The sequence below is a fragment of the Spermophilus citellus genome (assembly GCF_964194105.1).
Source record: "Spermophilus citellus genome assembly, chromosome: 2".
NCBI lineage: Eukaryota > Metazoa > Chordata > Mammalia > Rodentia > Sciuridae > Spermophilus > Spermophilus citellus.
This window is the reverse complement of record NC_138183.1, coordinates 134,931,670-134,943,896: the sequence shown is the minus strand read 5'-3', so window position 1 is coordinate 134,943,896 and position 12,227 is coordinate 134,931,670. Positions and strand designations below refer to the sequence as shown.

General features: G+C 39.5%; 1 protein-coding gene across 1 annotated transcript; it reads left to right on the top strand.

Annotated features, from left to right (window-relative positions):
* Nucleotides 1-1,716: 1,716 nt before the first annotated feature.
* On the top strand, nt 1,717-10,683 carry TBRG1 (transforming growth factor beta regulator 1; the record flags this gene model as incomplete). Its single annotated transcript, XM_081278986.1, is given in 10 exon segments — nt 1,717-1,729; nt 1,732-1,865; nt 3,406-3,476; nt 4,095-4,327; nt 5,220-5,356; nt 5,653-5,799; nt 8,314-8,411; nt 8,637-8,747; nt 9,428-9,570; nt 10,344-10,683. Coding segments are annotated over 10 exon segments (1,233 nt in total). The 3' UTR covers nt 10,490-10,683.
* Between the last annotated feature and the right edge of the window lie 1,544 nt (nt 10,684-12,227).

Sequence of the window (12,227 nt, the reverse complement as noted above, 5' to 3'; positions counted from 1 at the left end):
TGAATTTTTAAAAGAAAAAAAAGAAAGTCTTTTCCTATTACTGAGGCCATTTTCAGGTTCCAAGGTAAAATTCCTATATGTATTATTAAAAGGCATAATTTGGGTATTTTATGAACTGGAAATGGTCCTGGAAGTTGCCAAAACTGAATGTACATGGCCTTGTTAGGTACTTTTGAGCTGTCTTGTTAACACCCAGTTAAGTCCAACAAGGGCAACTTACAACATGGATGAAAAAAAAAAAAAAAAAACTTACATAAGCTTTATACTAAACCATTGTGCAAGCAAGATTCTGTCACCATTTTTACAATTTTCGGAAATGAATCAATTCTATACCTTTTATTGACTTCTGGTTGTTATTCATATTAGTGTTATAACATTTTTCTCTAGTAATTTCAGCTAACTTATTAACTATGTAACATATTTTCCTGAATTTCCATATTTGATTCTAGAAATATACATTTCAAATGTTGAACGGTAATTATACTTTTTATCAGTACAGATTAGAAATCCCAATCACCTCATAATTTTAAATATATTGTTATAAGACAAAAACAACTATGAACCAGTGACTCACTCAATTAGCGGCACTGCTAAAAGAATGTAATCCTGCCATTTGGCCTTAGGCGCTTGATGGTTTTGTACACTGTATCTTCCTTATTTGGTAATTTCACATAGAGCGTGGTTGTCAAGTTAGAACTATGAAAGGATATGTTCAGAAACACACTTTCATTAAGAAAAGATCTAATAAGTGCCTACTTTGTGCCAGTATTAAAACTGCTAAGTTAAATCTTCCATAAATAAAAATAACGAACTGGCAAACCCTGAAAAAAACAAAAAGAAAAATCTTTCACCTTCCCCACTAGATTCAAAACTATGAAAGAGCGGGCTGGGGATGTGGCTCAAGCGGTAGCGCGCTCGTCTGGCATGCGTTCGATCCTCAGCACCACATACAAACAACGATGTTGTGTCCGCCGATAACTAAAAAATAAATATTGAAAAATTCTCTCTGTCTCTCTCTCTCCCTCTATCACTCTCTCTTTAAAAAAACTATGAAAGAGCCAAGTCTTTCTATTTACCGTGGTCTTAACTCTAGGAAAATCAGAACATAGGAAACATGTTTGAGAACTGCATAAAGAAGCAGTCCCAGCACTTGCGTCAAGGTTATTTCCTACAACCGAAGAAGGCGGGTCAAAATGAAATGTGAAAAACAGGTGTTGAAAGGCAGTGGCCTGGGAAAGCGCGACCTAGTCACGATGATAGGTTTTTATTTACTCGCGCCGTAACTCAGCAATAGTTTTCCTCCGCTACGCGCTAAGACACAGCGTCACTGACTGTCCTTTCCCGCCGCCGCCCCTTCCAGCGCTCCACGTCCCACACCCTACACAAAACTGCGCGCCGCTCCTCACAGTCCCAGAATCTGCCTCACGGGATCACCTTGAGCTCCCGCCCAGGAAATTACACGCAGCCGGCGTCATTACGCAACTTCCGGCGGGGCTTACTTCCGAGACAGACGCGGAAGTGTTAGAAAGCGCCGGCTGCCGGTTCCGCTGCAAAGTTTCTGACCCTGTAGTCCTCGTTGAGGACATCCTGTAGAGCTAGAATCGTGCAGGCCCGATTTCGCCAGACTAGAGCAGACAAAGCCCGCGCTCTTCCCCGCCAGTAGGCCTCGGAGCTGATGTCGGCCTCATCCTGGAGTCCCCGTAGTGGGGCCAGACCATGAGCCTCTGGTCTGCCTGGCCTCGTCGCCGCTGGCCCCGCTGCACTCCAGCAAGGCCAGGATGAAAAAGCTCCCGAAGAAGAGCCAGAACGAGAAGTACCGGCTGAAGTACCTGCGGCTGCGAAAAGCGGCCAAGGCTACGGTGTTTGTGAGTCTGACGGTCGTTCAGCCCGCCTCCGCCTCGAAACTTTGCTTCCTCGTGAAATCTTTCCCCAGGCTGATTCCCCTCCCAGAGTGACAGTGTTAGCTTTTCAGTATACGTTACTATTTGGATAAAATACATAATTTTCCTCATCCTGTTTTCTCGTCTGTAATTGAAAGCTAGTAACTAGTTACCCTACTGAAGATTAAATGAAAAATTGCTTGATACTCAGAAGGTCTGCCAATAAATTTTATTTAATCATTATCGTTATTACTGCAGAACTCTCAGAAATGCCTGAGAATTAGGCACTGTTGAACCCTGAAGCTCAGGGACGATTTGCCCAAGGGCACTGTGTCAGAGCCTTCACTCCAACTTAAATCAATTCCGCTTTATAAATTCCACTACACAGCATATTTCCCAGGTATCCCACTGTCCCATAACTGATCCCTTAACTAAACAGGCACATGAACCTTTCAATAATTTCTGTCTTGTAACCCACTTTGAGTCTCCTAGGTGTTTCTTAACTCCCACTCATACATTATGCCTTCTGCTCCTGCCTTTTTTATCGTCTGGACATCAAGTTCATTAAATGAATAAACTGGTTTGTCTAAGATAACTTTGTTACAACATTCTGATTTGCCTTTATGCCTGGAATGGAAATAGGGGTGGAGTCCTCGAATGTTCCCTCATATCTGAATCAATAGTTTATCCCTTCATTCTACCAAAAGCTTAAACAACTCGGCATTCTTGGAAGCATAAGAGTTTGTAAATTAGAATACTCCTTCCAAAAATATTCATTCAGCATTTTCTCTGTGCATTGGATAAAAATAAGAAAATTAAAGTTAAGAGAACTTGACATCTGATTGTTTCTTTTATCCCCCATATGCCAAAGTCATGAAGGAGGTTGTGTGAAGAAAAAGGATACTGCTTTGAACTTTCAAACTTAGAGGTTCCATCTGTGGGACATCTGGAATGGAACATTTCCTTCACAATTGGTGCTTAAGAGATTGAGTCATTGGAAAGATGGCACTGGAATATATACAAATGAATTATAAAGTTTAGGAATTTTAAACACTAGATTTGACTTCATTCCAGTTTGTCACTTTAGGGTATAATTATGGGATGCTTTGAGTTAGATTTTCTTTGTCTCTCAAAAACCAAAGCTCCCAGACATAGTTCTCATAATTACGTAATAGTATGAATTTAATTAGTATGCCATTTTCTCTGCTAATGGTTATTCTAATTAAAGTGGCCATCTATCTTGGTTTACCAGGGACAGTCCTACTTTACCATATTGTTCTTGTATTATTAATAGTGTCCCCTTTTCACTCAAAGGTGTCTCTGTGTGGGTAATATATAATTACCCTACCTATAATAGAACCTGACTTTCCCTAGAGATTTATTTATAGCTTGTCTGGAAAACATAGAATAGCTCTTCTTATCCAGCAACAACAGTCCTTGGTTTGAAATATGGATAATGTTCCCAGAACAATGATTTAACCTTTTATTTATTTTATTTTATTGTGTTTAAATTTTTTTCTTAAAGGAAAATGCTGCTATTTGCGATGAAATTGCTCGTCTTGAGGAAAAATTTCTTAAAGCAAAAGAAGAAAGAAGGTGAGCCGACTTCATTTTGTGTTCAGAATCACATTTTTTGTGATTAACATAGTGTAATTGCTCTTGGGAATTTTCTCCCATTGGATTTTTATGTACTGCACAACCCCTTGACTGCTTGATCAAGTATAGAGAAAAAAAATCTGTGGAACTGGTTCCCAAACCTTGAAGTCATGTTGGACCATGATGATGAGACAACTCCTCTACTCATCTTTCTGAGTCTTCTTGCCATCTAATAAGTAATCTTATTATACCTCCCAAATAGCCAAGGGATAATATTCTACAAATATTTGTTCAATCTTTACTTCTCTATACAAAGCACAATGAATATATATACAACCAACTGATGGTATATGCCCTTCAGTCACCTGACACTTTCCAACTTTAAGGTAGAGGAGTCCTCCAGGTACAAGAGAGAAAAGCTACAATCCTTATCCTTGTTTCTTGAAGTAGTGATTATCTTCTGGGACTTTGTTATTTTGAGAGTTCAATATGAATCTTATTTTTATGAGTGTGATAATCTTTGTATATAATTCTGGCTTTTTCTGGTGTTTGAGTGAAGTATTGAATTGAGACAAAGTGGCAGTTCATACCTCTGCTCCCTTTCCTTCCCAACCTCAGGTACTTGCTAAAGAAGCTCCTTCAACTTCAGGCTCTAACTGAAGGAGAAATACAGGCTGCAGCTCCTTCCCACGGCTCCAGTTTGCCCCTGACTTATGGTGTGGCCAGCTCTGTGGGAACTATACAGGGAGCTGGACCCATTTCTGGGCCCAGCACTGGGGCAGAGGAACCATTTGGGAAGAAATCCAAGAAGGAGAAAAAAGAAAAAGGCAAAGAGAACAGCAAACTGGAAGGTACATTGTGTTATCAGTTGCTCCCGTGGCTTAGCTACTGATGACAGACCTGTTACTGACTGGTAGACATATGGCCACATAAACACTTTTTAAAGTCTCTTGAGAAGTAAGTACCTTATTAGAGCCACCTTGGATGAATAGATTCTTGTTAGACCTGGTTAAATGTCTAAGGGAGCAGACTGAGACCCCCACTTTCCCTCTTCCGCCAACTCTCAGGGTTACATTTGCTTCAGTCTTTCCGAGAGGCAGGGAAGTGGGCTCGGTGGCCTTTTGAGCACACTACTAGCTTGGGAAATTTCTGATTTTACAAATGAAGAAGACTTACTAGCTTTGGCTCCTAAGCACTAATATTAAAATTGGTTACCATCTAGGGGCACATTAGAAAGATATTCAAGGCTTTGGGAAAGAGGAAAAATAGTGAATTCAGCGAATATAGATGGTCCCAGACTTACAGTGGTTCAGCTTAATGATTTTTCAATTTTACAGGATGTGAAGGCAATATGCATTTAGTAGAAACTATACTTTGAATTTTGATCTTTTCCGAGAATAACAGTATGTATAGTATGATGCTCTAGTTCCATGCTAGGCAGTGGCAGCAAGCCACAGCTCCAGTCAGCTACACAATCATAAAAGGAAACAACTGATATACCACACTGTGCTGTATTGCTAAGCCATGATATTTGGTAAGTTAGGTTAATTTTATGCATTTTCAGTTTATCCTTTGTTCAGCTTATGATGGGTTTATCAGTACATAACCCCATCCTGAGTCAAGGAGCATCTTATATAATACCAAGGCTGACTTATTACCCTTAGCGTTCCATGTATAAATTTTTCCCTTTCCCTCAGCTTTTGGGAGGGGCCTAAAGTGGGTGACCCCAGATTTGCGTTTCAGTTCTGAAGAAAACAATCAAGAAAAAGAAAATGGAGGGAGGTGCTCGCAAGCTGGTTCAGCCCATTGCCCTGGATCCCTCGGGACGGCCTGTGTTCCCCATCGGACTAGGGGGTCTAACAGTATATAGCCTGGGGGAGGTGAGTGAGACCAGCAACATATAGAGAGGAGAATCAGAAAAATCTGGGAATGGGGTTGAGCCTTCCCTCCCGGTTCCCATTAGCAGCCCCTTGCTGATCCATACCAACCCCAGAAAATCTCCAGTCCCTATGAAACCAGGTCAGATTTGTCTGCTACACAGCCAACACTTTCTCTATTCTCTATGTGATTTCAGTCATTCTTTACAACCCAAAGTGGTTCTAAAGACTACCTCCATAAACACAACTTCTAAATCCTCAGTGACCTCAATCCCAGGTTGGGGAAATCTTTTTTATAGATCATCACCGACCGACCTGGCTTCCATGATGAGAATGCCATCTACCCTGTGGGCTATTGCAGTACTCGGGTGTATGCCAGCATGAAGTGCCCAGACCAGAAGTGTCTGTATACCTGTCAGATCAAGGATGGTGGTGTGCAGCCTCAGGTACTCCATCAAATATAACCTCTATTTTTCTTTTCTTTTTTTAAGACCTTTCTGTGTTCCAGGCACTTAATAAGTATCCTAATTCTGACACTTTACAAAGTGGGTGCTATATAATCACCATTTGGATAGCCCCAAGATACCAGAGAAGTAACTGGCCCTAAGTCATATCTCTACTAATAAGTGGTTAAACTGGAATATGAATCTGTATCTGTCTGATTCTCGATTAATGCTTTTCCATTGAACCACACTACTTTGTCACCACGTGAGGTTTGATCAAGCCTGCTTATATTAAGTACAGGCTCAGATACAGGGAAGATTAATTTGATACACCACCATTTCAGATTGAACCAAAGTGGACATAGCATATGGCTGCATATACTCTTAAGGACCTGGGACTCCTGACCCCTCATGCCATTCTTCATCCTTCTTAGTGCTAAAATGTAATGCAGCTCACTTTCCCCATCTGTTACCTCTTCATATTTGGGAAGAATAGACCATTTTCAGAGTTCCAGGCTTCACTGTCAGATGAGGTTATACATCACTAGAAAATTGTATGGAAGGAGGTTAGAGGCACCCTACCTCTAATATGAGCAAAAGGTGCTAGAATCCTGAGCCTGCCTGATTCACGTGAGTAATATTGTATTCGCTCCTGTCATCTGACTCTGGTAGGTGAAGTAGAAGAGTTCAAGTACCTTGGTCATGCAGCAATTCTCTTCAGAAAGTAGCACAGAGATCCACTGTTATAACAATGTATCCTGTTTATAACAAATCTGTAAGTGCAATGCAAATCTTAATCAAAATTCTAATTGAATTTTTAGTAAAAAAAAGTCTTCCACCAAAAGATAAAACGCTAAAACATTTTCTAAAAATGTGAGATTTTTAGTTTTTAAGATCACTAAACTCAATTGGACATTATTTTTAGGTTATTGTGAACTAAATCTAGCTTTAATTTTTTCTGCCCAACTAACATTGACTTCAGGCCAGGTGCGGTGGCACCAATCTGCAATCCCAGCAGCTCAGGGTAAGGCAAGAGGATTTCAGAAAAAAAAAAAAGTGAGGCACTAAGTAACTCAGTGAGACCCTGTCTCTAAATAAAATACAAAATAGGGCTGGGAATGTGTCTCAGTGGTCGAGTCCCCCTGAGTTCAATACCCCCTACCCCCCCAAAAAAAAAAAGTTACTTCAGGATACAAATTAAATACATAAAATACTTGATTGTTTGCAGATGATGTTATTTCATTGATTTGTTTGTCAATACATGCCAGTATGACTAGAGGTATATGTGTGTTTGTGTTTGGCATTGAAGATTGAACGCAGGGGTACTTGACATCTGACCTAAATTCCTAGCCCTTTCTGTTTGAGACAGGAGCTTGCTAAGTTGCTGAGGCAGGCCTGAAATTTGTGGTCCTCCTGCCTCAGCCTCCAAATAGCTGTGATTACAGACATACACCACCATGGCTAGCCCCAATAAGATTTTCAGTTACTTGAGTATGTTTTATGCTGTAAATATGTTAAAGGAAAGTGTAAAAGAACATTTTTAGTCTTAAAGTAAGGTCAAAATGTTCCTTTAGCAAGATATGGAAACACAGAAGCTATAAAGGAAAACAATAACAGTCAACTTTTAAAAATTTAAATGCTTTGGCATGCACAGGGCCCTGGGTTTGATCCCCAGTACCACAAAAAAAAAAAAAAAAAAATTAAGTGCTTTGGAAAAAAAGATACCACAGAGTTAAGCAACAAACAGGAAGAACATGTACACCATGGGATTGATGTCCAGATACAGTACTCCTATAGAGTAATATAAAAATAAACAATCAAGTAAGGAGGAAGTCACACCTTATTTTTGCCTTTAGGTACATATCAGACTTTAGTAATATCCAGTCTTGGCCAGGGTATACGAAAATAAGTATGTATACATTAGTCAGAATGAAAACTGGTAATCTTTTTGGAGGGTAACTTGGCAATATCAACAATTTTAATGCATATGTCCTTTGACCCAGAATACTTCTAGGTAATCTCATGTTTCCTAGAGAAATGTGCAAATGAGAATAAAGAATAACATGTAGCAGTGTACATGGAGACTGATCCCAAGTGTTTTTAAAATATCATTTTTATTTGTACTTAAGGATATAAGTAGCTGGATAGGAAAGGGTCCAAAAAGGTATGGAATTAATTAAATTTTGACTGCTGGAAAGCTGTCACCCAAGAAGTGTAGAATTGAAACAGAAGACTTCTGTATACTTGAATTTTTTTTTTTTTTTTTTTGTGTGTGTGTGTGTGTGTGTGTGTGTGGTAGAGCTAGGGATTAAACCCAGGGCCTTGTGCATGCAAGGTAAGCACTCTACCAACTGAGCTATATCCCCATCCCCTTGTTTGAATTTTTAACAGCACTATAGGGAATTGTGTGTAACCTATATTCTAGTATGGATACAGCAGCTTCAAGTGAAGAAATGTTTGTAGGAGGTATGACTCTACTTCCTTCTTACAGATTAATTATTCCTTTGTCATTCTCAGTTTGAAATCGTTCCTGAAGATGACCCCCAGAATGCTGTTGTTGGCTCTTCTGCAGATGCTTGTCATGCAGAATTGCTCAGGACCATAAGTGCTACTAAGTAAGTTGACCAACAGCTTTAAAAGATCCCTATAGAGCTTTTCTTTCAGTGTGTAGAGATCCCTTTTTAATATACAAAACTAACCTGCATCCTTCAGACATCCTAATAGCTAGAGTTTCCAGAGTATCTTTTATCATCCTGTGTATTTATACCACTTTTCCATTCTCAAACCTATCTCCATCTCCTTCTAAGCTTTGAAGCTAAATTTCTCCCTCTCCTGTTTAGGGGGGAATTAATGCCTAACCTGCTTCCATCTGGAGCTGAATTTTTTGGATTTTCTCATCCAACTATTCACAACCTGATTCAGAGTTGTCCAGGAGCTCGAAAATGTGTCAAGTAAGTGTGGTCAAACTCATTCTGTTGAGAGAACCTCAGTAATCAGCTGACCAAGGACCTAGAGCAGCAGTTACATTGATCTACTATGTCCAAGGCATACTTGCTTCTCAACAAGAGTGCTTCATCACTGACCCTTTTAGCCTCTAGGTAGCAGAGCAGAGCCAGAAACCCCTGGACTTAATTATTACAGGTTCAATATCCTTTATCCAAAGTGCTTGGGACCAGAGGTGTTTTCGAGTATCTGCATATACACAATAAGATATTTGGGGGATGGAACACAAGCCTAATCATAGAAGTCATTTATATTTCACATGCACCTTACACACATAGTCTGAATGCAGTTTTATACAGTATGTTTTGTGCACCTGTGTGAACTATCACATAATAGGAGTGGAATTTTTCACTCTTGTCTTATCTGGGTACTCAGAAAGTTTCAAATTTTGGAGCATTTTGTATTTCATATTTTGGGATTTGGGATGCTTAACTTGCATCATTTTTTGTGTACTATAACAGCAAAAAGGATGAGAAGACTAGCAGAATAATGTATCACTAAAGAAGCCTGCCTATTTTACTTTTTTCCCCCTTTGGCTAATATATTTTTAGATATACATAGGAGAGGCCTTGGAGGTAGGAATGGATTATTAGAAGCAGACAACTTTGATTTCCCTTTGATCTTACAGTTACCAGTGGGTGAAATTTGATGTGTGCAAACCTGGAGAGGGGCAGCTACCCCAGGGACTGCCAGAGAATGATGTAGCTGTGAGTTTTGAAGCCTTTCAGAGACAGACCTTTGATGAAGAGCATAATGATCCCATTGTACCAGGTATTTTTTTTTCTTTTTTTTAGTTTCAGGTGGGATAAAGTAGCTTTTTATTTATTTATATGTGGTGCTAAGGATCAAACCTAGTGCCTCACATGTGCTAGGTAAGCACTCTACCACTGAGCCACAATACCAGCACCTACCAGGTATCTTTTAACTTCTCCTTTCTGGTTTGAACATACTATCCCCTCTGCACCCATTATTGAGTATTCCATATATCTAGGCAGTAAGTGATGTAAGCTTTCACTGATCTAACCATGAAAGGTACTGAGTCAGAGGGGAACATGAGGCCTGCTTGGATTCCCAAATTACTCACAGAAGTCACAGGAAGCACCTGTGGTCATTGCAAAAGGCAGGACATTCTGAGTGACCCTTTGTGGACCACTACAGTGTCTCATTCTATAACCTAAGTAAGACCTAAGTGGAACACCAGGGGAAGGCTTCTGTACAGGGAGTAACATTTCAAATGAAGTTAAAGAATTCACCTCATGGCCTTGGTCCTACTGATGTTACTTGGATTGCTTCCCACAAATGGGAAGATCAGTCAGGTATTCAGGCATTCAGATCATAATAGAGTTATATGTATATAGGCAAACGACTTCATCTATTTCAGTTTTCTTCATGATAAAAGTAAACATCTGTCCTATTTTACAACCAAGGGAAAAATTGGACTGATAGATGCAAGGGTGTTAAGGAATTAAAAGGCTATTTATGTGCCTAAACACTCTCCTAAGATTCCCAAGCAGTAGTAGAATTTAAGAAATTGCTTTCTCCAGGATCCTTGGAGCTCCCTGAGCTTCAACCTGCAGCCTTTGTGTCATCCTACCAGCCGGGGTTCCTGACACAGGGACCCTTGGTGGATACTCACCTGCAGCACCTGAAGTCTCCATCACAGTGCAATCCAGTTCAATCTTCAGATTAAACAAAGAGGGATCGGAGTCCACATCATTTTCATCAGGATGGATTTTTAACTTAAACTAAAATTTAGAATATATGGAAGAAGGCAGCAGTTCAGGAGTAAAGAAGACATTATCTTGTCATAGAAGTTTCTATGGTGACAGGTTACCCTGGAAAAACTGTGTTGATTTATTTTTAGTAATAAATTTCTCTTGACAATTTTGCTCATATTTCTCTTCTTGTAATCAGGACATAATCTTTTTTGTTTAGCTCTTCCTGATATAAACTTCAGTTCCTTAAAAATCAGAGTGAAAGACTGTTCAGCTGCTATTACAAAATACCATTGGCTGGGTAGTTTATAATCAGAAATTTATTTCTCTTAGTTGTGGAGGCTGGAAAGTCTTTAAGTTCAAGGTGCTGGCAGAGTCAGTGGTGAGGGCTAGCTCCCTGGTTCATAGACTTGCTATAGCCTCACATCATGGAAGGGGCAAGGCAACTATCTCGGGACCCTTTTATAAGGACACTATACAGAATCCTCGTGACTTAATCCTCTCCTGGACACCCTAATTCCTAATATTATCTCATTGGAGAGATTAGGATTTAATTTATGATTTAATACAGATTTTGAGTCTTTAGCAGCTACTAATTTGTGAAGGAGATAAGATTCTAGCAACCTTCCACTCTTGATTTTGATCCCAGTTGAGGAGTCCCAAATCCCCTAGCCCCTACAACCCAGGCTCCTGCTTGCTGCTCATGGCAGTATTGACAAACGGATCGTCTGCTTGTACTCAAGTTGCAAAGTCCAGTCCAGGATACATTCATATTTTGAACATCTTTTAAGCACTGAGCTACGTTCCCAGCCCTTTTTGTTTGTTGAGACAGGGTTTCACTAAGTTACTGAGGCTAGGAGAATGTGCTTTTAACTCAGTTGAAACCACATGATTACACACATTCAGATATAATCAGGGATTAGTTCTATCCTCATTTCACTTAACCCATCATTTTGTTTTAGCCATCTAATTATGTAACTCTGCATTCTATACAACTGAATTCTTTGGACATTGCTTATATAGCCTTACTTGGAGGCTTAACTATCTCTAATGGCTACAACTCCACACTATCTATGGAATTCCTTAGCTCCCCATCCATCAGGTGCCCAGGGATGTCTGGAAATGAAAGGATCAGAAGTAGAATGGGGAAACAGTGGTGAGAATGAATTGTTCACATGCTCTACTGCCTGACTACCAACTGAAGACACATGAATGGGATTGGCATTTTGTAGTAATAAATGTGACCAGCAGGGGGAGGGATCAGAAGGAGCAGTGTTGAGAGCACAGCAAACTGGCCACTACAAATGAACAGCAACTGTGTGACTGAAGTTCTATAACTTTTAAAATGCAAAATAAACAGTGTAAAACTTGAATAGTAGCAAATCCAGTTGGGAGGGGATCAAAGCTGTTGAGATGTTTTAGTGTTTTATCTTATTTCTCTGCATAAATTGCTGGAGCATATTTGCACTTACACCAAAATAATAGATGCTGCTTTTATCAAATAGCAAATGTTTTTCTATGGTATTTCAGCCTGAGTAAAACACATCCTAAAAGAGAATCTCATCTTAGACATTTAAATTATTTTAATAAATTAGTACAAGTTTACCAGAACTGTTTTTCAAATTACAATCAACCCATTAGTTTTTCATAAATTTAAAGAGTCAACACCTACTTTTTTAAAAAATAAAATAGAACATATTGAAACACATCACA